Source organism: Penicillium rubens, assembly GCF_028828025.1.
Source record: "Penicillium rubens strain IBT 27055 chromosome Unknown utg000001l_segment0_segment0, whole genome shotgun sequence".
Lineage (NCBI taxonomy): Eukaryota > Fungi > Ascomycota > Eurotiomycetes > Eurotiales > Aspergillaceae > Penicillium > Penicillium rubens.
In genome coordinates, this window is record NW_026890599.1 from 3,848,899 (window position 1) to 3,875,353 (window position 26,455).

Consider the following 26,455-nt stretch of genomic DNA (forward strand, 5'->3'; position numbering starts at 1 on the left):
AGTAAAGGCGAAACACCCGATGTGCGTGTAATATCCAAGAAACACAGGTTACAGCAGCTTGCAGAGAGCCAAGACACTTAAATGCAGTAAAATATGAAGATCAGGCTGGAAAGTCGGAGGAGGAGCTTCCAGGCACCTCAATAGTGACTAAGCCCCTGGCGTCATAGGTTGGAGGCGGTGAAGTATTGTCATCTGATTACCCCAGAGGCATCCCGCATTCCAAGGTTGCGTCCCTGGATCTGTCCTCTTTACTCTACTTTTTAATTGTCTTTGCAATTCGAACCGTCAACTTTTGGGCGGATTGGCTACGCCAGTGGTTTGACTGTGCTCTCTTTGTTTTACTGGTATTGAACATAACGATGCGTTAAGTCCGCTTGTCGCTGCCTGGATCTACCATGTCCTCCGATGCGGCGACTTTGCCATCTCCCCCAAAAATGCCACCGGGGAAGGACAGCCGGCGTCCTTACTCGGTGGGGGATGACATGAATTCCAGCGGAAAAGTCAACGGACCGGATTCCTATCCCAAGGCCAAGACCCCTCTCATCCCACCGCGGCGACCTCGGTTCCCAAATATTAAAGACCTGCAAGACCAGGCTGCTGCGTTAAATGTTAACGATACTACACCGGTATGTGCCGCACTTACTGACAATCGTAAGAATTAATTCTTCTAACAGGGATCATAGCTTAATATTCTCTTGCCAACGGCCGCCGATGCAATCGAAAAGGCCAGGAGCCTTGCAGATGACGACTACAACGACAAAGCCTACGTCCAGTACCTTCGCGCCTCCGAAATTACTATCAATCTGATCCCCCATCATCCAGATTATCGAACCGCCAGCCAACGCCCTGATTGGTACAAGGAGTTTGCCGATCTATTGAAGGCGGTGCGGTCCAAACAAGGCACTATGGATGCGATCAAGCGGGACATCATCGAGGATAATTTGGTCAGTGGCATGCAGCCAACCGGTATCTTTACATCCAGATCCCCAGAACAACCCCCGGCCACGCCACTGGGCCGTGAGAATCGAGAGTCTGGAACAAACTTCGCTAGAATGCCAAGTCCGACTCAGTATCAAAGAATGCCCGAGGCAGAGGCACATTCGCAAAGTTTTTCCAGTCCTCCAGATGACATGCTTGCGCAACGTTTTGCCAAACTCAAGGCGTCTTCTTCTCCGCCTTCTAACCAGTATGGGTTGGGAGCAAGTGCTGCTGGGCCGGGAAGCCCGATTGTAGGATCTGCAGGGCAGACCCCACTTCATCCGTCGAACGTACCCCTGGGGGCATACAGCTCCCCACCGCCAAGACGGCCATTGGGACCTCGCAGCATGGGATCTTCATCTAATGTGCCGACCATCCCACCGAAGCTTCCGCTTAACACGTCGTTACCACGTGCCCCGGACCCGGCCTATAGCCCTGTCTTCACCGTGCCATCAAAGCCCACTTCAAACCCACCTAGACGGTCAACCGAGAGCACACGCTCAGGCAATCTAAGATACTCACAATTCAGCAACTCGCCACGTGTCAGTCCAACCCGGGGAGGCTTGGATGACAATCCGTATAGATCTCTCACGCCCAATGGGTTGAATTCGGCGCGAGAGACGCGAAGCAACTCGCCCGATTTGCCGTACAGCACAACTATAACTGCACAGAGCCTCCTTGAAAATCTGCGGAAATTCAATGTGTTGCTGATCGATGTTCGAACCCGAGACCAGTATGATAACGGTCACGTATATGCAAAGTCTATTATTTGCATAGAACCTGTGATTCTGAAAGAGAATGTGTCAGCGGAAGAACTAGAGGAGCGACTCGTTATTTCACCGGAGCATGAGCAGGCCTTATTTGAGAAACGGAACGAGTACGACCTTGTGGTTTACTATGACCAAAGCGCCGATTCAGTCAGCTATCTTGCTGGCTCGCCAGTGGGGACATCGGCACCCCATCTGCGGGCTCTTCACGATACACTTTACGAGTTCAATGCATACAAGCCGTTGAAGGCTGGGCGGCCTCCGGCTCTCCTGCTTGGTGGACTGGATGCCTGGATCGATCTTTTAGGGCAGCAATCCCTTGCAACATCCTCAACCGCCGCCGTCATGAGTTCTCTGCAGGCCAGAAAGCCCGTGCCTAGACCTGGTCGGCCCCTCGGGAGAGTGCCCACCATGGCTAGTGCGAATTCAAGCCTTGAAATTCGAAAGAGACGACTACGCGAGTTCACTCCTTTGAATTCGAAGGAATTGTCCGAGTGGATGGAGAAATCTAAAGTCGAGGAGATTGACCCGAGCACCTACGCTGAGGAAGATGCGCTGACGGAGGAACCTGAGGAGACGGAACCAGAGCCTCCAGGTCCATTTGTTCAGACATATGAGGCTTTCTTGCGTCGTTTCCCTGAACCGCACGATGTTCCACAGTCCATGACACAGGTGGATTCCCGCCCTCCCCCTGCCGCAGCTCCGAATTATGCTGCACACATGTCAGTGGCCCCCTCTCGACCACCCCCTGCTGTGCCTCGTCCCAGCTATAGTGGCGTCTCCGACGGACGACAGATCCAGCCTCATTTGCAACGACAGAATTCTGCGAATCGGACGGCCTTGTACGCCCCAAGCTCTCGCCTAGATCGCATCAAACTTCCGCGGACTGGATTGACCAATTTCGGTGTGACGTGCTACATGAATTCCACCATACAATGCCTCAGTGCAACAATCCCACTAAGTAGGTTCTTCATCGATAACCGATTTCGCTATTATGTACAAAAGAATTGGAAGGGGTCTCAGGGCGTTATGCCGGGACTTTATGCGAACTTGACCCGGTCGCTATGGAAGAACGATATTGAGGTCATCATGCCGACCTCGTTCCGGAACTTCTGTGGACGCTTGAATCGAGAATGGGCCATTGACCGGCAGCAAGATGCCAAAGAATTCTTCGATTTTGTGGTAGATTGCCTCCACGAGGATCTCAATATCAACTGGCAGCGAACGCCGCTTCGACCTTTGACCTTTTCGGAGGAGATGCAACGAGAGCGAATGCCAATGACCAAGGTTTCCCGGATTGAATGGGACCGCTATTGCCACCGCGAGGAGTCTTTTATCTCGTCACTATTCGCGGGACAACATGCTAGCCGATTGCGTTGCACGACCTGCCACCAAACCTCCACTACCTACGAGGCCTTCTACAGTATCAGCGTTGAAATTCCACCCACAGGTGCCGGTGATATCTATCAATGTCTCCGTAGCTACTGCAAGGAGGAGATGCTGAGCGGCGACGAGGTCTGGAAGTGCCCACACTGTAAATGCAAGCGAATGGCAACCAAGCAGATCATCATCACGCGAGCGCCCCAGATTCTAGTTGTCCACTTCAAGCGCTTTTCTGCATCCAAGACCCAAAGCGCACGGAAGATCCACACCCCCATCGAATTCCCGCTTCACGGTCTACGGATGGACGATTTTGTGATTTCTCACCCTCCCCCCCCCCCCTCCGGAGCCCGGCATGCCGCCCACCACCGGCGCCACGGTCCCACCGTTTACCTACGATGCCTTTGCTGTGTTGCGGCATCTTGGGTCTTCGATGGGCAGCGGACACTACATCTCATTGGTCCGCGATGCGGAGCGGCAGTGCTGGCGGAAGTTCGATGACGATCGGGTCACGGATTTCAATCCGCGGGAGCTTCGGACGCGGGACCGGTTACAGAACGAGCAGGCGTACATTGTGTTTTATGAACGAGTTCCAGCGAAATGAGCGTTTTGGTTTCTAGCATTGTCATGATCACGATTGGATAGAGGTTTTGGGTATATATTATTATGCACATAGTATAATGGATATTATACAGTCTAGTACCTACCTAGGTACCTGGTGCTTCATACTTCCTACCTCTTACCTAGGTAGTAGTTATTGTATATCCCTTCTTAATTCCGCCCAGCGGAAAGCGGATCCCGACGGTGCTACCCGAGACTTGATCCCCGAGGTTACGGTTAACCAGGCAGAGTTGTTAGGCAGTTGAATTTCTATACTATATACCTATGTACTGGTTATATTCTATAGACTATATACTATGGTTTATACTATACTACAGTACTATACTAGCCCACTAACATATCTAAAGAATTAAAGATTAATGAATTTAAGAAATGTACATAAACCAAGGCCAGATCTCCTCTCTAATAAGCAGCCCCTGATTCGTCCAGACCCTATCTAACACAACATACACATACATATTATCAGATTCAGATAGACACATAAATACATGGAGTGACAGACAGTAAGATAGAAAGTGATCGAACTCCTAGAATTAATATAGATCCAATTAGAACCCTCCCTTTTCCTCTTATAAGCCGGGTGTAATTCACGGCATCAATGTCCCCCGGTACCTGGGCCCCACCCGTCGAGACCGCCCAGCCGCACGTACCAGCGACAATGTTGGTTCTTTTTCCTCTTCTTTCTGGAGAACACATCTATCTCCCCTCTCCCCTCTCTCCCCTCTCTCTCCTCTCTCTCCTCTCTCTTCCTCTTGTTCTTGTACTCTCAGCTGATTTTTGGACTTTCTATTTCTCCCGAAATACCCCGTAAGTCGTCAACTTCCAATCTCCCAACATTTCTCGCCGTTTTCTCCTATCTATCGCCAATTCTACTCAACATCCAAACACACCCACTCTCTTCACTTGCCCAGTCTTTACAGAAATTCACTGACAACAGCAATCACATTCAGATACCCCAATTCACCATGTCCGAAGTCAAGGAACTCACCCTGCAGGAGGTCTCTGAGCACAACAACAAGAAGGATCTCTACCTGATCATCAACGACAAGGTCTACGACTGCACCTCATTCGCCAATGAGCACCCGTACGTTGTCTCCATATCTATATCCGCTACCACCGGATGTAGCATCCCAAACCCCGAAGCAAAGAACAAGCGCGAGCGAGAATAGAAGAGAGAGAGACAAAAACAAGAGCCAAAGAGAAAGGAAAGGCCACCTCGGCCTATTCTCTCCCCTCATCTCGCATCGCTTCACCCCATATCAAAACCCCAGAACAAACAAGCTAACAAATCCCAGCGGTGGTGAGGAAGTCCTCCTCGATCTCGCCGGCCAAGACTGCACCGAAGCCTTCGACGACGTCGGCCACAGCGATGAGGCGCGCGCTCTCCTCGACGACGGCATGCTCGTCGGCAACGTGAAGCGCATGGTACGCACCCCAAAGCACAAAATATCCCAACATCCTTAATACCCAATACTCAATACACCGTTTCCCCTTTCCCCACACTCCATGTGTTCCCCTTCTACCCTCGGCTCCTAACCCCACACAATCACATGGGCACCAATACAATACTGACACCCAAAATAGCCCGGTGACCCCTCCCCCAAGGCCAAGCAAACCACCAGCACAGACTCTTCGTCTTCTTCCTCCGCCTCCGGCTTCGGCGTCGGTCTCTACGCCGTCATCCTCATCGGTGGCGCCATCGCTTACGGCGCATACAACTACCTCCAGGCTCAGCAGGCTCAGCAGTAAACTAGCTGTCGGGGGTGTTTGTATTTTGCAATTAGATGATTTGAGATTTGATTGAGAGGACTAGTGGCTATGGTCTGAATGCAATGCAGATCTGAGATTTTAAGACCCGTCCATGGATGGGGAGGGGAGTATGGCTAAAAGAGCAAAGAGCAAAGAGAGCGTTTTTCTGTTTCGGGGCCTTATGAGTATTCAGCTCTTTTTTTTTTATATTACCTTTTTTTTTTATCTATTCACATACTTGGATTAATTCTTTTTTCTCGGAATATGGAAATTATCAACATCTGTTATGGACCTCGGGACTTACCTTGACCTTTCGATATGACAATCAACCCGAACTTGGAATACGGCAATTGACCAGATCGGGAAAGAGGATCGTCGCTCCCAAAGGAGTAAAGGACTCCGGTGACTGATCCCCCTCATCCCCTCATCTCTCCAAGATATCTCCAATATCTCCAATTCTTTCCAAGGCGATTTCTAATAGCCCGGAGACGAGAGGAGATAGCGGGATATTGCGTCCGAGCTTGGCTGTTCGACGGCGTTCGATCCTGTTCCGCTTAGTAGGCAATCTGCATTGCAACCTCCCATGTATATACCGTAGCATGTCCTTGGGTAGATTAGATACACTGGGTTACAAGTCATGATGGAGTCAGATTACTTAGATTGGAAAACCACCCGGGTAGTCAACACTCCTTCTCTCATGAGCCACAAGAGTCCAATCAATTCCTCGTAGACAATCTGCATCAGACCTGGGGAAATAGCTACAAGAAAAGAAGACAATAGGATGAGAAAGGCGAAAAGATATAGATGCAAAAAGCAAGATCAAAAAGAAGCTCTTTTAAAAACCAATATTCATGAAATAGATACCAAAAAAAAAGAAAGATGAAAACAAGAATCGAAGTGAAAGCCAGAAGAAAAGACTAAAATGAATACTGTTCCCGCTCGCTCGAATCCAAGGCAGAGAAGGGTGGTGTAAGAGTCGGTTTTCTATGTCAGATCAAAACCACTGTCGCTATAACAACCCATAGCCACTCACCGCGCAGAGGGGTGAAGTCCATTCTGCACGGCCTCCAGGATCATCTCCTTGGCCTCTTCCAGGCCACTGGGGCTACCCCGGATCTCAATCGCTTCACCGCGAGCCTGCTCCTTGGGCACATTGATACGGCAACCTGTCTTCTTGCGGATGGCGTTGATCTGGCTGCCGCCCTGGCCGACGACGAAGCGGTAGGTTTTCGGGTCCGGCAGGATCAGGTAGCCCGTAGTGGACTGTTGGGTTGCGGAGGCGAGATTCTTCTCGATGACGGCGCGCGCCTTGGCCACGTTCTCTGGGGTGCCGCTGAGAACCCAAGGGAAGGGGCTAGAGGGGACTTCCGTGGCGTTGTTGTCCACGACGGTCCAGGAGTGTGCATCGGCGGTTACGTTGGGGTCATCAATGATCAGGGGCATGTCGGTGCCTTCAGCTGTAGTGCGGGTGTCCTCGGCGGCGGAGGGGGCAGGCACGGGCACGGCCTGGCCGGCGTGGTCGACGGTGACCTGGTAGTCGTTGCGCAGGCGGCGGAAGATTTGGCCATTGTCGGCAAGGAAGTGGTGGAGGTGGCTGGGGACCTCGATGGTCTCCGCGTGCTGCTCCTTCAGCATGGACTGGATGTGCTCCTTAGCGCTTTGGACGGCGCTGCTGGGGCCCTTGAGCTTCACATCGGTACGGCCGGAGCCCTGCTTGGGGATATCAAGGGTGACGTTGAACTTAGTCTCAATCCCGCGGCGAGCCTCGCCTCCACGGCCGATGAGCATGCGGTGCTGGGCGGTGGGAACATCGAGGATTTCCGTGACCTGGTCCTGGCGCTCCTTGACGAACTCTTCGATCGCAGCGATGATGTTATCCACGATCTTGCCGTTGCCCTCGAGGCGGATGGTCGATTCGGTGCTTTCAGGACGGGGGAAACGGACCATTCTGGCGGCGCTGCCGTCAGTGGGGCCACCGGCCTCAGTGACGATCTTGCGGATGTTGGCACCTACATTAGTTAGTAAATGAAAACAAGCACATCACTTTGCATCAAAACTTACCGCCTCCACCGATCAAGGCTTTGTGGTACTTCTTTTCAACCTCAATGGTCTTAGTCACAGTGGCATCGAACTCGCTGGCCCGCTGCTGCAGGATCTTCTTGGCCTCAGCAACTTGCTGCTTAGTACCCTTGACGCGGATCTCCACGCGGCCCGACGCATCCGGCGCATCGTTGGCGTTGGGGACATCGATCTGGGCGCCGGTATCAGCACGAAGCTTTTCCATCTCACGGCCGCGCTGGCCGATCAGGGATGCGACCTGACTCTGGGCCACAGAGATAGAGGCAGAGTGACCGTGCTCAATGACATACTGCAGCAAGCTAAGAATCTCGTCACGAGCCGAGTCAGCGCCCTTGCTGGGGCCCTTGACGAGGACCTCATCGGGAGCCTGCTGAGCACGCTGGGGACGAGCACCACCAGCATCGCTGCCGGTTTCCGTGGCGTCATCGTTGGGAACAGTTGCGCGGGGGAATTGGACGCGGACAGAGTAACGATCCTGAAGACGGTTGACCTGGTTTCCGCGCTGGCCAATCAACTCTCGGTGGTATTGGGCGGGGACCTTGAGAATGTGAGTGGTCTCATCTTCCAACTTCTTGCCCATGTTGATGATGCGCATGCGGGTAGCATCCGCCTTGGCCTTGGGTCCCTTGACCTCGACCTTCCCGTTCTCCACCTTGATATCGACATCGAACTCCTCGCGGAGCTTGTTGATGTTTTCACCACGCTTGCCAATCAGGAAGTTGGCGTACTTCTGGGGGAAGTCGAAGCTAGTGGTGTAACCACGCTCCAGATCGTCCTTCTCCTGCTCTACGACGAAAGCCTCCACCTTGGCGGCGAGTTCAGCCACGAGGCCAGAGGGACCCCGAAGGGAAACCTGACATTGAGAACCCTTGGCATCACCAACAATGGCACGGACAGGGATGCTGTCCTCGCCCTTGGCCTCTTGCTCGCGGTTGATAAACTTACGCGCCTTCTCCTGATATTTGGCAGGGACGGAGACAGACTTGGCGACAATGTCACGTTGGTCTCCGAGAGCGCCCAGGAGGTATTCCTGTGCCTCTTGCAGACCCTTCTCGAAGGCTGCAACATCTGCGGGAGAGGGGCGCTGTCTGGGGACCTCGAAGGAGGAGGCAGTTGAGGAGGGGCCTTCATAAACAAGAACAACTTCGGGGCAGTTGACATCATCCGGTACCATCAGGTGGACGCCATAGTCACCCTGAAGGGTGGTTGCGCTTCGGTCGCGCAAGTACTGGTGGAAGTACGGGTCCACAGAGACATGGCGGAGTCTAGAAGGCGGAAGAGCCTGGACTAGGTTCATGATATCGGAACGGGCACGAATGGTGTTCTTGCCGTCACGGGAGTAGACCTCCCAGGTGACGGGTCCGCCAACGCTAGGAGGAAGTGCAATGTGCGCATCGTAGGTCGATTCGAGTTCCTTAATAACCTGGCGGCGGCGGAGATACTGCGAGAGAGCGCTTGCGTGGGCGTGGGGGCCGGCGGGCGCATTGGGGTGCTGGCGGGACAAATCAATGCTAGCCATCTGCATGCTTGTCGCAAGATCCATAGCGTGTTCAATGCCAGCCTCGATCTGGTCAACGGGACCAGTGATAGTGAGGAACTCGCTCTCGTCGGAGGAAGGAGGCAGGACAATGGCACATCCAGTCTGTGCGACGAACTGGTGCAGAGCGTCGGGCTCGTTGCCCAAAATGAACTGGTGCTGGCCACGGTTAATGGCCAGCTGGCGCAGAGTAAGCTGCTGGCGCAATTGCGCAGCCAAGCGCTCAATCTCAGCCCGAGCCTCCTGTGCGGCAGCCCGTTCTCCGGAGATCAAAATGTGCTTATCAGGCACAGCCACGAACTGGACCTGGCCAGGGTTGGCTTCCTGAGGAGGGGGCTGGGTCGACCAAGTATCATAGCGCGGAACATTGATCTGCGCTTTTGTGCGCTCTTCAATAGCCCGCAGGTTGGCGTCATGTGCACCTGCAATGAAGGGGAAGAACTCAGGAGGGACGGTCTTCAATCGGAAGCTCATGTTTGAACCACGCTCCTTGACAATCGCCTCGATCTCGCGGCGGGCCATCTCCGCGGCCACGGCATCTCCCTCGATCAAAATGTCGATGGTATCATCGTCATCATCGTCAGCAGCGTTGCCGTCGGCGCGGGGGACCTGAACACGAGCACCGGTGCGGGTCTGGATATCCTGCACAACGGTACCTTGACGGCCAATGATGTGAGCGCGGGCAGATGTGGGAATGGGAACACGGACGGATTGCTATTGAGACGAATCGGTTAGCCTAAATACTCGTTTTGCGCACGTCTATTCCACATACCTTAGATCCAACCTGTTGAGCCACCTCGCGGAGAGCCTGGCGCACCGCATCTACGGAGCCCTTTCCTTCGAAGATGATTGAGCCGCCAGGGCCACCGCGCATATCAACATTGGCCTTTGATCTGCGGGAGATATCCCGGAGGATATCACGGAGAGGCTTCTTCATCTGTCCACGGGGTTGCATCTGAGAGGGTGCTAGGCGGAGCTGTTCCATGTGCTTTCCGGGGAGGGCCATGATACGGGGAATCTCTGTTCCTGTGTCAGAAATTTGTCCAACCCCGGGGGGACTCCAAAATAATCCACGTACCCATTGACTTCGCGGGCGAGCCATTTGCGACAGTAGCAGCCGCGGAAGGTTTTTTCGCACCCCATGTAGCGGCCGCGGGGGCAGCAGGCTTCGGACCGCTGCCTAAAGCTGGGAACAATTCTTCGGATTGAACGTCGAATGTCGGGGCCTTTTTGGTGGGGGGCTTTGGGGAAGGAGTCGGAGAAGCGGTTTGGGCGATGGTGGTAGGCTCAGAGGTATCAGAGTTAACGAGGAGGGGTTCTTCGGGCTGCAGTGAGGTCGGAGGGGGGTGTTTGAGGTCCTCCTCGTCCACGGTTTCCTCCACAGTGGCCTTGTGGGCCTCATCGCGGGCGTGCTGTTGTTCCAACATGGCAGCGAGGGATCCGCCGTTGGCAGAGGTAGATGCTTCAGAAGCCATTACAGGTAGTAAATTCGACAAGGGAATCGGGGTTGGAGACAAGATTGGTAAATGGGCTATGCACAAGATCCTGCAATCAAGACGGGCCGGGTCAGTATGAAATAACGACCGATCAAGGCAGATCAGGACAGATCACCGTAACCTCGGGTGTAGTCAATGGCAATGACACGGACTTCTAGATAACTCACAGGCGACAGTGTATCCTTCTCTTTGTGAATTGAGTAGGATATATAGATTTTCTCTCAGGAGAATGCGGATGCAATTCAAGAAAATGCAATAGCGATTTGGACTGACAAAGCGCCGAGAATCAAAAAAGAGAGATACAGGGGCTCAAAGAGAGGAGCCACCTGAAGAGAAAGTAGGTGTGGGAGAGGGAAGAAGACAAGAGGGAGGTGACAGGTGAGGGAAGAAAGGTAGCCCCGGACAATCCAGAAAGTACAGAAAAGGCCAGGTCGAACCTCCGGGGAGGTTTTCTCCGAGTCCGTTTCTACACTTTGACACTTGACACTCTTGACACTTCCTTTTTTTAGGAATTGATAGTAAATTGGATAGTTATTGACCTTGGACTTAGGCGATTCGAGATATAATAGCTGTGATAGCTATGATAGCTGTCATAGCTGTTCTTTGCTCTCATTCGGATACGTTGCAATGCAATTCCAATAAAGTCCGATCGCAGGGAATTGTATAAACAATCTCGGATGAAATAAATGAATCCGTGAATCCGTGAATTCATTATATTATGCATCGACTGTTTTATATTCTCATTGGATTCCCGCACGTGGCCACAGTGCGGCAAGTGGCCAATTGGTGATACACGTCACTGTGGCTATTTCGGAGAGCCCTACATATGTATATATATTTTAGATCTTATCAACTGAACACTCCAGCTATACAATAGACGATAATTCTTTTTTTTTTTTGCAGCCCCAACAGACAACCTTCTCCCGTAAAGCTTCACTTAGATTTCTTTAGGCTAGTTGATATATCTCCCTTTAATCGTGCAGGTATTCATTCGGCTTCTAGGGCGGCGCTATGATATTTCGCAACAATTGTCTACTCTTTGGATATGATATACGCCTGGGCTGTCTACTGCGACAATATCTCCATGCTGCATCCAACTAAGTCCAGAAATTGTTAGTCTGAAGCTTGAGTGGTTTGAGTGTCTCGGGGTTCGACCTTTCACTGTTTTCCGTGACAATGTTCGCCCCAAGGGTCTGTCGCCCTATAAATGTCTCTATAGTAGCCTTTCTAGTTGTATTTCTAAAGGACCTTTCTTGATATCTTACCTGGTAATACAGTCCATGTCTTGGCAAGTTGCTGCATCGGCTTAGCAGTAGACACGAGCTATAACTCGGTTTTGTAGGATTCCTCATTCTTTTGGGCCTGCCTGGAAGTATATATTGCCCATGCTCGCCAATAACACCACCACTCAGCTTCAATGTTCTCGTCATCTATTTCGGCGCACTTCCAGCCCAACTATTTGCATACCCGTGTCCCAAGGTCCAACAATCCAGACCCCCCTGCCTGGTATTTGCGGATGTTTTCTCCGTAGGCTTTACGAGACAGCAAAGGCTGCGTGCAGTCCATGTAAAGAATCTCCTCCTGGTTGGATACTGTAGAAACTCCTTCTTTGCCAATTTCGAAAAGAAAGGCTCAACATATACAATGCAGATCCCCGGAACGGTTCTTCCAGGCCCGTATAGCCTGGCCGCATTCCTGTGCGGTCTCGCCGATTGGATTGTGGACATGGTGGAGACATACCATGTCGATGCTCCGCCAAGATCGAGGGGAATTTCCTAGACATAAACGACCAAGGTGGTCTCTACTTGTTCGTGGCACTTTCAATCTTGAAATTTTGGTATGTGAGACATTAAAGAGCGAGTGGGAATGTACGGAATCGTGAACTCCGAAGATATGCGAGATGGCGTTACACAACGACTGTACATGGTTTACATAAAGGCGAAACCATGCAGACATTAAACCAATCAATTGACCCGAGAACATAAGGGTCATATTATATAATTAAGAGTTGCCAGATACAAAAAGAAGCGCATCATGACAGAGATCAAGACGGCATGGGTATCGAAGAAGCGAGTGCGATACTTCCAAAAGAATATGAGCCCAACCATTGACAATAGAAGAGAAAAAGAAGAAAAAGAATGTGAAAAGAATATGTATCGGCCTCGCGGGCCCGCCACGAGAAGTATGTGCACTAATTGGCCTTCACGAAAGGCCAGCCGTTCTCGAAGCCGAGGACGTTCCACGCGTACCTGTAGTTCGCGTTGTCGGAGACCTCGGTCTTCTCCTTGACGGCAAGTGGGTAGTAGTGGTAGTACATGACCACACCGAGATCCTTGTCCTTGACGACACCAGGGCCACCAGGTCCAAATACCTGGCCGTGGCTAGAGAGGAGCATGGTGCCACCAGTCTCCTTGCACGACTTTCCGTCGGCGTCAACCTGTAAGACAGATGTTAGAGCAGGTGCCTTTGCGAATCGATTAGGAAGTGGGGAAACATACAAAGTCACCAAGGCCGGTCTTGGACCGGCAGACACGAATGTGGTACTCTGCACCCTCAGCAGGGAATGTCTTTGTGTACTTGCCCGCAATACCAGCAGAGTAGAGGAGGTAGTAGTAGTCACCGTGCTTGAACTCGTACGCGCCTTCCTCGCGGTGGTTGAGAGTAGCGTTCCAGGAGATTTGGTAGGGAGTTGCGCCGCCAACTTTGAGGGGAGTGTCCATCGGGACCTGGAAGATATCGCCCCAGAAGGAGCCAAAGTTCATGTAGTTCTTGCCACCAATGCTGATCCAGGCGGGATCGATACGGTTGTAGTTCTCGTTTGCAGGGAGACCAATGGAACCATGGTCAGTCCAGCTACCGGGCTCCATAGTTTTGGATGTTGCGACACCGATCTGTGAGTTCTGAGTGCCGATCTTGGACAGGACGTAGTACATGTAGTACTGGTCGTTCTGATAGTGCACATCAGGGGCCTACAAGGTAGATCCTGTTAGTTCTCAGACTTCACGGGATGTTCTGGGGTCCTTCTTACCCAGATATTCATGCTGTCTACACCGTCGAGGTGGATCTTGGTCCCATCTGGCAATGCCGGGCCAAGGTCCGTCCAAGGACCCTTCACGGACGGCGAGCTATGAGTGCTGACACCAGTGCCGGTGGAAAAGCGGTAGTACTTCCCATCAGAGACACGCTGGATCATAGCAGGGTCATGGGCCCAGCAGTTGCCTGTGCAAGGACCCCGGTTGGGGTATGCACTGGCAAGCGCAGTAAAGAGAAGCGGAATTAGACCAAACATTATGTATTAGACGGAAGGAGGGCGGAGAAAGCTGGAGTCGGCTGTGAATAGAAAAAACACTCTGGGAAGGAGGAATCACGTCCAATTTATGTTGATTTGGTCTACTCCATTCGCAGCTCCCCCAAGTTGGGCCCCCAAGTATGACCATTTCGCATAATAACAGCTGATCCAATCATCGGCTATTAACCCCTGCACATCGTATCTGGGCGATGTAAGGCGCATGTCGGTATTGAGCCAAGTCTAACTGGAGTCGACCCCGAAAGGGATGAGCTCATTACCGAGCTTCAAGGAGTCCTGCACCTGTGGATCATCATAATCAAAAATAATGTGTTTTCTGCATAAACCAAGGGCTGCCTTGGTGATTACAACTACTTACTGTAGGTACGAAATACTCCGTATATGTTGTAGGTTTTGCTTTTGGATCTATGTGATGTCTCCCATTGGGCAAGGCGCAGTCAATACAAATGTTTAGCTTCACTCCATTCGATCTTCTGCATATCACCCACATGAGTTACACCGATGACCTTCTGACCTTGTAGAAGTCTAGAAGCTAAAGGTCTCGGCAGCAGCCTCGGCAGCAGGAACGGGATAGAAGATGTGTTGTTCGCTGCAAGTGTGTGCGAGTTCCACATTCCCATCAGCAAGGGAGAGAGCATTCACCCCGACACTAGTGAATTCTATTAACTTCTAGAGGTCAAGTCGATCTCGCAATTTTAATTCTACCTTTGATACCTCTAGACAAAGGAAATTGTGGAATACATCATATCCCACTTATTTTGCATGGCTTGATTCTTGTTTACGCCGTGTGGATGATCTGCACCCATGTGGACCGACTGACGATACTAAACCAATCATCTCGGAAGCCCTGTGCGCGAGATCCGACCGACAACTAGTGCAACTAATATTTGCGATTCAAAGAAGCTAAAGAGTGTGTGTGTCATGTGGACTCGTCACAGCGCAGTCAACTCTTTGCATCAAAAGCGGGGGCGAGGACTCGGTTCGCCATATCGATGGTGAATCACATCAGCTTAAAGGGAGACACATATTCACTTGATTTGGCCCGAAGTGGTTGATTCAGCCTGCACAACGAAAACAAAATCTCCGATATAACACGTCATCTGTGCTGTAAATGGTCGGACCAGACAACCGTGCTATTGAGCCTCTTTGGGCCTCGCTTGGAGCCCAAAGCCGGATGTATGTATATTACTTCGTATCTTAGCAGGGGGCTTCTAAAGGAATCTCACTGCCAAGAACATTCAGCTGGGCTGAGCCTCAATCTATAGTGATTGGCCTTACCGCTATATTGGAGATCGGGGTCAAAGTGACGCGGGGTTGATGATCTAGGGCCAGAGTCCGGGGCTGTCTGATAAATCGACATTGCACTGCCGGGACAGGGCTGAGATCTTCGAAGACCACCTAGGTACATATCGCAGGATCCTCGAGGGGCAACAGGTGAAGGGAACATGTCTCCTGTTTCCCACTCGCGTTCTCTTTCTTTCTATCCGAGGATAGCAAGCGTTCACGAGATTTATCTAATTCATCATCTCTTATATATCTGATCTTAGGACGTTTCCACGCATTGCTGTCAAGACTACACTACGCCAGACGCTCACATGAACATGTATACATGTCGTTTTTGTTTTTTTGTACAATTCGAAACATCTGAAGTGCACCAGCACCATGGTGAGACTATAACCAAATGCAAAAAGGTCGTCCTTGACAACTCAGGCCGGACTATATCAGTTAGCTCTGTCCCTTCTGCAGCTATAGTATGCAGACACACTATACCAAAGAGTCATTATATAAAGATGTTAACGTACGACTAGCAATAGAATGATATCGAGTTCAATTGGGATAACCTAACAGACACATTTCTGATATTGTATGACACGAAGATGAGATTGCGAGGAACAGCTGAAATTTGCAATGTTCAGCCTAGAACACAGCCACAGCTGCCCACCCGCATATCATCTTTTCTTCCCCCTCACCCTGATTCTCCCTGAATTTCAGTATTTGGGTCAAGGGCACCCCCCACCAAATCGTACATGTGCCGTCCATTCCTCGGTTATAGGAAGGCTCAGAGATGACGAGCTGAACTAGGTCCCGGGCCTGACATAGGAGTCGGGCTTTGGTTCTGCGGGTCCCAGAATTGCCAATCTGGCTCAACTACGGGGTATTGGTATTGAGGATCGACAAATAGACCCTGTTGAGGCACGAAATAGCTTGGCTGCATCCCTTCGGGAATGGGAGGGTAGGCTTGTTGCCAAGGTTCATGCATTTGGTTTTGTGTGATTTCGAACTGTTGCTGCTGCCTTTCGATAACATGGTTCATAATGGTCTTCAAGTCTTTCACTTCGTCGAGGATCTCTCGGAGCAGTACAGTTTGCTCACTGTCGGTGACATTCGGACTGGATTCGAGCGGAGAAATTCGACCCACATCCATAGTGCGAAGGTGAGAATAGGGTTCCGGAGTCCTGGGGCTTACAAACTTGGGCTTCGATACCGAAGGGCCAGGTTTGATAGGAGTATTTGGCCAAGGTTTGCCGAGATTATTGGCCTTCCTCTCCTCACTAGCGAGCCACGAACGAAAGGAATCCACAACGCCATATTTCGGGGTCGGGATCGTCTCGCCTGTGAGGATTTGTCTCCACTTGGGAAGGACTTTATCCAAAACATCATCTGAGAGAAATCGATTGCCTTCATCATCGGTGGCCAAGGCGATATTCCAGTAAGGAGATCGCACGGTCCAGGCAACGTAGCCGGTAATATAAAAGACATCGGCATGCTTTTTCATCGCGTCTTTGTCACCCCGAGCCATCACATCTCTCATGTCATAGTCAAATTGTAGGGTTCGTTTGGGGTCAATGACGAGGTAGTCGTGCACACTGTCTTCTTGAGCTTTCCTTGATGTCAGTACCGTTTACCGAAGCTCGGATTGGACAGTGGCTTTACCGTTCTCTTTCCCACAGAGATCTTCGAATGATAGCTCTTCATCCGCCATAGACTCCAACTTCTGCAACATCCTTTCATGTGCTTTGTTGGCAATGAGGGCATGGAGTTTTGTCGTCCACCCCTCTGTATCGGCCAAAGCGGCCTCCATCCCCTCCAGCTGCTCCAGCATAGCGGGTGTGCCAAATGGGAGTAGAAAATGAGCTAGTAGCTCTGGCATACCCGGAGAAACTGGCTTATTCTCTTCGAAGTCGTTAAGCCATTTGGGAAGAAGTGCAGCAAGTTGGCTTGCCTTGCATATTTTGTCACCGGACAAGACCCGGGACAACAGATAGCTGACTATGTCATTCTCATTTGTAGTAATGGTAGGAGATGGGGTGTTTCCATCCATAATGCTGTGTTCAGAGAAAGGAAAGTACCTGGAGATATGTGGGAGCCAAGAAATGAGACTAGAGAAGTTAAGGTTAAAACGAACACACCAGTATGCAGAGTGGACTTACGCAAGTGGGTAAGAATAAGTAAGATAACTGGAGTATTGTAGGAGACGTGTGACGAGACAGGCAAGAGATCTTGGAAGAGACGAACTGCCTAAAGAGACAAGTCACCACGCTAGGTGTTGCTGAGAGAATCGTCAGAGTCCAGATAAAAGCAGGTGGAGATGGTAAGAGAATGGACGGAATAGGTGACAACAGTAGAAGACATGATAACAAGAAGATGGCTTACCTCCTATGAAGGGACAGATTCCGAGCAGATGACTTGCCTAATTAGGCGTCAGTGATAAGAAGGGCTGTAGCTTGATAGAAGGGTGGATGAAAAGAGAGTTCGTGGGGAAACGCGGAGGAGAAAAGTGGTGGGTGAAGAGTATTGGAGGTAAACAAAAGGAAAGCTCGCGCGGTCACAAGTGGTTGCTATGTTAGCAATCCCCATAGTCTGATGAAATTGAGGACACGCGCCTACATTAGTCAAGTCCATGTTTACGGACTTTCGTTTTCAATCACACAGAGTTTAGATACAAGAAACAAAAACACCAAAACCGGTCTGTTTTCAAAAATAGGTTATCTGTGATACACCTAGGTATATGCCTACCAGCCCTCCAAAACCGTGGACCTGATATTGCCCAGGTGACTGTATTTTAAGCATAAAGCTTAATGAGCTCACAGCGCATACCTAGGTAGACATGGTCCAACGCATAGTGTCGTTGAAGGACTACCTTGCCATCTATGGAGACCAAATGATATGTGGACGCCACTGGATAGACCTGATAAATGGATGATCCTGGGACTCTCCAGCTGGCAAGTGATGAGATTCTTCTTGCCATAACAATAATACGCACATCCTTTGTAGCAGGTTCAACGCGGTAAACCTGGCTAGACAGCTTCGGCATTGGGGCGAATCCTTTGGTGCCACCTATTGTTATGAATGGCAACGCCATGGAAAGAATAATTGAAGGCCGTAGAAGGTACTGGACAGCAGCAAGATGCTGTACGGCGGAGTCATGAACATTTGGACTGCCGGTGTCATTCATACTACTCTGCACCGTCCAGCCGATGTTACATATTGTTGTGGTTGACGCCTCCGTTATCCAGCTATTCACCTAAAGCTAGTCAAGGATCAGCGTTGTTATCCAGTGGTTATATTCGACGTTGGAAGCATATTCAAGATTAGAAGAAGCTTCAAGTGATGTGAATACATCCATTTTGTACGATGGGAACAGCCAGACCGAGTGATCTCTGAGCGGCACGCTGAAATTTCCCAAAAGTTGTGCCCTTGAACGACATATTCAAAAATTCGGCACAATTCTGTGGTCTGGGAGTTGAATGTGTTGAGACCACTTTTGACGTCTCATCTCACTTTATATAGCCTGATAATTCAGGCAACTGGTAATCTCCGAATTTCGGCCGATTTGCCCTTATCTCTCGTCTCTTCCCAACTGTGGATCTCTGATTTTGCATCGCCAAGGAGGCCAGACATCGAGGCTAGCCTATTAAAGTGGGACGTGAATGCGCAGAAAGCTCCATGGAAGTCATGGGAACAAAATTCGCCAACACCATTTGCACGGTTTGGTTTCAGGCCAAATCTCGGGCCTTGACTGGACCAACGACAGTGAGGTGAAGAGGATGTTCAGATATTATTCAATTTTTGAATGGAAAGGTGACCAGTAGGAAAAAGGCTATTAAGAGCCCGGACCGCGTCTCATTCGATCTCACTACGCAGTTGGTAATATCTGAAACCAATATGGGGTGTAAACGCCGGAGCCATATCATACACATGTAGAAAGCGCTATACATATACCGAGACGAGTCAAAATGGGATGGAGGAAGGCGTATGGTAGAAACGGTGTAAACAGACTCCAATCAGCTTTTTGTAGTGTTTGCCTGGAAGATTTGTGTAGCAAACGGGGAGAGACCCATGGATATCGAAGGCAACCAACGGTGGCGCATATGGAGAAAAATGCCCCGGACGGCTCAGCAAGTCGGTTATAATGGCTGTAATCCAGGAGGGATCTGTGTGGCACTGTGGTTATGCTAGGGCTCAAGGGTCTAAAGGCTTTGACACGAGCCCAATGCCTAACGCCCAAGGATATCAATGTGCAGAGTGATATTGGCTTGCTTCCGTCACACTTGACCCGTCCAACCCTGTGCGGTTTAACCTTTTTGGGACGTGTTCGGCTACCTGCCAGGGGCAAAAGGGGCCTGAACGGAGATACAAGTACTTTCGGCTGTTTGCTTTTGACCTTGTAGGGGGGGGGAAGAATGGCCTTAGATTACCACATGTAGGATTTAGAACGTATTTTAGTTATTTAGTTAATACTTTAAAGATAGTGGATCTCGTATCGAAGACGTTAAGTGTGATATAGGAATATTAAACGGGGTAGAAATCTGAGACTAGTTAGGTTAGTTATTCTTAGGATATCATTTGGTCTGAATGATGAGGAATGGATTTCGTTATACTCACCAGAGTGTCTCTGACTCGATTCTAATAGAGTATAGTAAACTTGATGCGTCTAATATTGTAATATTTGAAGTTTAGAGGTGAGATATCCCATATTCCTCCTATATCCCTCCCATATCAACCCGCAATCAACCTGTCAAACCGCCCCAGCCACCCGACTCCTTTTCCCAAGACTCCACGTGCTAAACATCAACCTCCTCTCCTCTCCATATTTCCTTCCAATCTTCCATTCCATCCATCTTCAAGAGCCTTCGGGGACCCGGTTATTCTCCGCGGCCGTAATTCCCCTCAGGTCGTGAACTTGGTTGGTCAAAAAACGATTTAAAAAAAAAATCCCCTGCATCTGACCCCTCCTCGGCCCAATTTCAATCTGTCTCGTGTAGAGACAGAAATCTGCCCACCATGAATCAGGACAATTTCCCATTGAAATTCCGCCGAGCATCTAGCAAACTTCACAAGGACCCCCCTAGCTTCAGTTCGCGCATTCTTCGGAGTCATCAGAGTACCACATCATTGAAACGCACCCCCTCCGCCCCCGTTTATCCACGATCTTCTCCCAGCGGCAGTCGCGAGCATAATCGATCGAGATCCAACGCCCAATTCCCAGGTTCTTCCTCGTCATCTCTGGATCAGAATAGTGGCGGTCCATCGCCTTCCAACGACGAATCAAGTGGCTTCTTCTCCAATCTGACCTCCCGGTCTCGCACCCGCAGTTCCAACCGCTTTTCCTACAACGAGCAAAGCTCGGATGAATTGAACGGCCCTTACGAAACGCGGGGCATGCTTAGTGCATTGGATGAGAACACCGCCGAGACTGATCCTCACTCCCAGCAAAAGCCCGCACTCCGCTCTCACCACACCAGCCCCGATTCCCGCGGACGCCACTCACTCCGCCAGTCAGCTAGCTTCACCACTCTAACGCAACGAATGGATTCCTTCGCTCATCGCGAGACCGAAAGGCCCCCAAATCCCGACAAACGGTATTCCGACGATGGCAATCCTCCGGCCGCTCCCCGAACGAGACAGAGCAAAAAGGCCAGCTTCTCCAGATTCGTGGACAGTATGCTTGGAACCCCCGGTCGCAATATGAAAATTTCAGCTCCAGAGAATCCGGTCCACGTTACTCACGTCGGCTATGACAACCAGACCGGCCAATTCACGGGGCTTCCCAAAGAATGGCAGCGATTACTACAGGAGAACGGTATCTCGAAGAAGGAGCAGGAGGAGCACCCGCAGACTATGATGGATATTATGCGATTTTACGAAAAGAACACCCGTGGTGACAGTGATGATGAAGTCTGGCACAAGTTCGACAATGCTCAGGCTGCTCAAGCTGCGCAAGCCACCAGCCCAAGAGAACAATCATCGCCACCAGGAAGTCCACGATTCCCGCAACATCACGAAAGCAGCTTTGAGAATCCGCGATCGCCCCCACCAATTCCTCGCGGGCCCCCAGCAGCCTCGCCGGTCATGTCTCCTCCACTGGGTGGTATGGTGCCCCATCGTGCGCCCCCGAAACCGCCGACTGGAATGACCCCCTCCCGCCCTCCTCCTCAACCCCCGGTCTCGAATTCGTACGGAGTTCCGCAGCGGACTACTCAGGAGACTTATGCTCCTACATTTGGCACACCGACTATCCCAGAATCGGAACCATTGCCAGCGTCGCCCCACCGCAGTCGCTCCAGCTCCCGAAATGGCACCCCTGCACCCAGCGGCCCCAACGTTCCCAGTGTCATCGCATCCCCTACACAGTACCAGCGGCAACAGGAGCAGGTCATGGCCGCTGCCCAGCAGACCTTGGAACGGAATCGCACCCAACGCCAGCAAGCACAGCAGCCTCCGGCCATCTCCACATCAACCACTGCTCCGGCACCAGATCTTTCGTCTGGGGTGTCACCTACCGCGCGTGCTCCACCTGCTGCTAGACCTAGACAGCGCCAGCAGCGACAGAGCAGCGCCATGGATATTCGGGCCCGCTTGATGTCAATCTGCCACCCTGGTGACCCCACGCAGATCTACTACAACTTTAATAAAATCGGTCAAGGTGCTTCCGGTGGTGTGTACACAGCGTATGAGCACCCTCACAACAACTGTGTTGCCATCAAGCAGATGAATCTAGACCTGCAGCCCAAGAAGGACTTGATTATCAACGAGATATTGGTCATGAAAGATAGCAAGCACAAGAACATTGTGAACTTTTTAGAGAGTTTCCTACATGGGCTGGATCTTTGGGTGGTGATGGAATACATGGAAGGTGGCAGTCTGACAGACGTGGTTACCTTCAACATTATGAGCGAGGGACAGATCGCAGCTGTTTGCCGAGAGGTGAGTATAGAATGGTTAACCCTGGGGTCAAGATGAAACTACGAGATGCTAACCATTTTCGACTAGACTCTGAGCGGTCTCCAGCATTTGCACTCCAAGGGTGTCATTCATCGAGATATCAAATCCGACAACATCCTGCTGGCGATGGATGGTAACATCAAGCTGAGTAGGTTTCGCCCTGTTTTGGTTGTGTCGAAATAATGCTAACAATCTCCAGCCGATTTCGGTTTCTGTGCTCAGATCAACGACGCGCAGAACAAGCGGAACACCATGGTTGGTACTCCGTACTGGATGGCCCCCGAAGTCGTTACTCGCAAAGAGTACGGCCGCAAGGTCGACATCTGGAGTTTGGGCATCATGGCCATCGAGATGATCGAAGGCGAGCCACCGTACCTAACAGAGTCCCCATTGCGAGCTCTCTATTTGATTGCTACGAACGGAACTCCCACCATTAAAGATGAGCACAATCTATCCCCTGTCTTCCGCGAATTCCTCCACTTTGCCCTGAAGGTTGACCCGGAGAAGCGGGCGTCGGCGCATGACCTACTGAAGGTACTTGTTCCTCCCACTGCTTTTGCAGCGATAACTGACATCGTCCCCTTTAGCACCCATTCATGTCTCTCTGCGCACCACTATCGCATCTCGCCCCCTTGGTCAAGGCTGCTCGTATCAGCCGCGCCCAAGAAAAAGCCCAGAAAGGAGGCGCTTGAAGAAGATGCTGATGAACGACCACCTTTGTTTTCTTGTTTCGGTTTTATTTCGTCGTACTTGATATCTCTTGACGTCTTGCTCAGATACCCCGTCACTCCCGATGTTTCTTCTAGATCCCGACGTGCACCACAGTACGTCGTTGGAATCCGTTTATGTACCCAGCCTACGTCTTTATTCACATCTTCACATCGATTGTCGATGAAAATGACTCCATTCCATGAGCATGTTGCCTGTGATCTCTGCTTTGCCACTCACTGTCTCTGTATTGATCTCTTGTGTCAATGTAATTCCTTGTAGTTCTATTTGCCGATTGTCGTTAGCTTATGACGAATACAAGCAGCTAGCGAGCTTCAGATACCGTAAATTTTGATTCCACAATTAGGAAGTATGTGTGCCTAAAGTAGTGGAGATGTGTTCAGCCACAGCCGGTAAGCAAATATGGGAAGAAGAAACGCAGCAGCCTACATAAGTAGGGCGAAGTCCTCACTAGGGTGAACAAAAACAGGAAAAAGGGAAAGGGGAAAAAAGAAGAACTACGAGTTCAATACACAGGCAGCCATAAGGCTTCTAGAATAGAAACATCCGTTCCAATTTGGACAATCTAAGCTAATAATAACAACTTACTGTTTAACAGTCCGCGGGTCAAGCTGGGGCACCATCGTCATATGCTGACTCAGGTGACAAGTTCCGCCCGTACACAATACCCCCAACACTGTCCCTGATCATCTCAAAGGACCTGATTAACAGATACTCAGCGCTGCAATACCAGTCGCTTGCTATACCATTCCTTGGCAAGGCCTTCTCTCTGTGATATTTCACACCGCCTGCATCAACCCGCAGCCTAGCCGCATCCTTTGCTGTCGTCGACTCCCCGCATTCAGAGCTGGAAGACCACCACTACGCGCTGCAAACCCAGTTTTTGAAAAAGCGTGGTCTTAGATACCGAATTCTGTCGTTGAACTTTTCGCGACGTCAAAACAAGGCGACCCGCTCGTTAGAAGCTGAGCAGTGCTGCCCGACTTCTCTGATAATCCACGTACCACCGAGTGATTACCTGCGACGGTTAGAGGACATACATTCGCGATGTTTCGCGCGCAGCAGAACCACTTCGACGATGCCGTCGGTAAGTTACACCATTCTCTGCTCCGTCAGATGCACATGCGCCCCTGGAGCTGGCTAGCTTGGGGGGAAGCTCTCTGGAGCACGTTGAATCTGCCTGTGCGATGTGTTTACTGACGGTATTTGTTTCTGTATAGCCAAGGCGACGGACGAGAATTTGACGTCCGAGAATTGGGAATATATTCTGGTGCGTTGTGCATGGACCTATATAGAATCGCCGGAATCACCAGGGTCTTGGAACAATAACTGATTTGGTTTTGCGGTTTAGGACGTCTGTGATAAAGTTGGCGCAGAGGAATCAGGGTACGTGGCTAGCTTCGAATTTCGGTCTCTAAGCCCACCCAAAGACCTGTTGCTGACTTTTGCCGTGATATAGTGCGAAAGAGGCCGTGGCAGCGATGATCAAAAGGCTGGCTCACCGAAATGCCAACGTCCAGCTCTATACTTTGGAGGTTTGTGGCTTGATACCGTGCTTCTGGAAGCACGAAGATCCCTTGGTTTATGACTATAGCTGACTGGTTTCTAGCTTGCAAATTCGTTGTCGCAAAATTGCGGGCTGAAGATTCATCGCGAGTTGGCTTCGAGAAGCTTCACTGATGCACTACTACGCTTGGCGAACGATCGTGTAAGCATATCTTGAACCTTCGATTTTACTCAGACGGCAAATGTTAATCATGGATGTATTTAGAACACGCATCAACAAGTCAAGTCTAAGATTCTGGAGCGCATGGAAGAATGGACTGAGATGTTTTCATCCAACCCCGATTTTGGCATCATGGAACAGGCATACATGAAATTAAAAACCACGAGTAAGTATCTGTTCTGCGCCTTGAATATCGGGCTCGGCTGATTATATTCCAGACCCGAATCTGCAGCCACCGTCGAAACCTGGAAAGCGTGAGATCACCGACGTTGATCGTCAGATGGAGGAAGAGGAACTGCAGATGGCCCTAGCACTCTCGATTAAGGATAAAGCAGCCCCGGCCGCGGCTGCTGCGGCAGCACCCCGAGCGGAGGCTTCGTCTGCTGCCGTTGCGTCGGCATCGGGCCCCACAAATCAAGGGGAGCCCGCCGAGGCCCAAGCTCTTTCAGGTACATCGGTAGCTACCGTGTCACGTGTGAGGGCGTTGTTCGACTTCCAACCGTCTGAGCCAGGAGAGCTTCAATTCCGGAAAGGCGATACGATTGCAGTCCTAGAGTCTGTTTACAAGGATTGGTGGAAGGGCTCCCTGAGAGGCCAGACCGGAATTTTCCCTCTCAACTACGTGGAGAAACTCCCAGACCCCACTGTTGATGAGCTGCAGCGGGAAGCTCAAATGGAGGCGGACGTCTTTGGTCAGATCAAGAGTGTCGAGAAGCTCTTGACTCTACTGAGCACCCGCAACACAGACCTCAATGTCCAGGAAAACGAAGAGATCACAACTCTGTATCAAGCTACGCTTGCTATTCGTCCGAAGCTCATCGAATTGATTGGGAAGTATTCGCAAAAGAAAGGTAATCAGCCAGTCGTTTGTCTTGCCACGGATGTCTCGCTTATACATGTCTAGATGAATTCACCCAGCTTAATGAGAAGTTCATCAAAGCTCGTCGCGACTATGAGTCCCTCCTTGAGGCATCGCTAGCCCACCCGGCACAGCCTCAATATGGACGACCTGCCCAACCACAGTACGGTTATCCTAGTGCCGCGCCTGCTGGGTACCCCTCTGCTCCTCAGGCGGATCCTCGATATTTCACTCCCCGGCCTCAAGGTAAGTAGGCTCTTGAATTACCCACCGCCTCCCAGTTCTGACTTGCCTTCCCCAGACACCACTCCAACCCAGGCGAATGCATACGCACCATACCCCACCAGCGAGCAGACTATGCCGTACCGCCCGGCCTCTCACTCCCCTGATCCTCGCCACCAGGCCCAGGCCGGTGCACCGCAGCAGCCAACCCACGCCGACCCTTACCAACCTGTTAGCCACCGTCCGCAATCTACATACGACAGCCCCCAAGAATTGGGGACCTCTGTCTATGATTCACCTGTCGACCACCCTGCTCCTGGTTCTGCCCAGCGCATGCCGTACGCCCCAACCGCTCAAGCCCCGCCTTCTGGCCACCAGCAATTCCAACAGCAGCAGCATCACCAGCAGCAACAAGACTACTCGCCCTCGGTCTACTCCGCTGATGACACGGCCCAGGTCCCGCCTACCTCCACTATGCCCCAAATTCCGCACCAGTTCCAGCAACAACAGCAACAACCTCCGTACCCAAACTCTCCCAGTGCCCATCAACCTCCTCCATCGCACCAGCCTCCGCCGGTACCCGGGGCAGCGCAGCAGCCGCAGTATACTCCCTACAGCCCGCCACCTCCCGCTGCAAGCACGGGCGAGTATCAGGCGTACCAACCTCCACAGGGTGGAGCTGGCTCGAATCCAGCTTCCTTTTATCGGTAATTGCTAGGTAGTCATGACAACCCTCATTCGGTTAATAGGAATAAATGCCTTGACTGTTTTTAATGTTG

The 26,455-nt window shown here is 51.1% G+C and overlaps 7 protein-coding genes across 7 annotated transcripts; 4 read left to right on the top strand and 3 right to left on the bottom strand.

Moving 5' to 3' along the window:
* Positions 1-395: 395 nt before the first annotated feature.
* On the top strand, positions 396-3,991 carry N7525_001493 (putative ubiquitin C-terminal hydrolase; the record flags this gene model as incomplete). The annotated part of the gene is made up of 4 exons (XM_061211922.1): positions 396-626; positions 684-3,440; positions 3,475-3,699; positions 3,911-3,991. The coding sequence occupies 4 exons, from the start codon at positions 396-398 to the stop codon at positions 3,989-3,991; spliced, it is 3,294 nt and encodes a 1,097-aa protein (XP_061071148.1).
* Positions 3,992-4,711: 720 nt separating this feature from the next.
* N7525_001494 (cytochrome b5-like heme/steroid binding domain-containing protein) lies at positions 4,712-5,495 on the top strand (the record flags this gene model as incomplete). The annotated part of the gene is made up of 3 exons (XM_002557857.1): positions 4,712-4,830; positions 5,042-5,171; positions 5,331-5,495. 3 exons carry the CDS (start codon positions 4,712-4,714, stop codon positions 5,493-5,495), a joined length of 414 nt encoding a protein of 137 aa, XP_002557903.1.
* A 1,029-nt stretch (positions 5,496-6,524) lies between these two features.
* On the bottom strand, positions 6,525-10,586 carry N7525_001495 (putative RNA binding effector protein Scp160; the record flags this gene model as incomplete). The annotated part of the gene is made up of 4 exons (XM_061211923.1): positions 6,525-7,504; positions 7,557-9,825; positions 9,884-10,131; positions 10,190-10,586. 4 exons carry the CDS (start codon positions 10,584-10,586, stop codon positions 6,525-6,527), a joined length of 3,894 nt encoding a protein of 1,297 aa, XP_061071149.1.
* A 2,212-nt stretch (positions 10,587-12,798) lies between these two features.
* N7525_001496 (uncharacterized protein) lies at positions 12,799-13,896 on the bottom strand (the record flags this gene model as incomplete). The annotated part of the gene is made up of 3 exons (XM_002557854.2): positions 12,799-13,044; positions 13,106-13,576; positions 13,636-13,896. The coding sequence occupies 3 exons, from the start codon at positions 13,894-13,896 to the stop codon at positions 12,799-12,801; spliced, it is 978 nt and encodes a 325-aa protein (XP_002557900.1).
* Positions 13,897-15,973: 2,077 nt separating this feature from the next.
* Positions 15,974-17,236, bottom strand: N7525_001497 (uncharacterized protein; the record flags this gene model as incomplete). The annotated part of the gene is made up of 2 exons (XM_002557853.2): positions 15,974-16,794; positions 16,849-17,236. 2 exons carry the CDS (start codon positions 17,234-17,236, stop codon positions 15,974-15,976), a joined length of 1,209 nt encoding a protein of 402 aa, XP_002557899.2.
* A 2,963-nt stretch (positions 17,237-20,199) lies between these two features.
* On the top strand, positions 20,200-22,832 carry pakA (mitogen-activated protein kinase kinase kinase kinase STE20; the record flags this gene model as incomplete). Its single annotated transcript, XM_061211924.1, has 4 exons — positions 20,200-22,122; positions 22,189-22,288; positions 22,340-22,674; positions 22,728-22,832. The coding sequence occupies 4 exons, from the start codon at positions 20,200-20,202 to the stop codon at positions 22,830-22,832; spliced, it is 2,463 nt and encodes an 820-aa protein (XP_061071150.1).
* Positions 22,833-23,916: 1,084 nt separating this feature from the next.
* On the top strand, positions 23,917-26,387 carry N7525_001499 (ESCRT-0 subunit protein HSE1; the record flags this gene model as incomplete). The annotated part of the gene is made up of 9 exons (XM_002557852.1): positions 23,917-23,956; positions 24,090-24,139; positions 24,221-24,255; positions 24,329-24,404; positions 24,479-24,577; positions 24,641-24,761; positions 24,814-25,446; positions 25,500-25,700; positions 25,756-26,387. 9 exons carry the CDS (start codon positions 23,917-23,919, stop codon positions 26,385-26,387), a joined length of 1,887 nt encoding a protein of 628 aa, XP_002557898.1.
* Between the last annotated feature and the right edge of the window lie 68 nt (positions 26,388-26,455).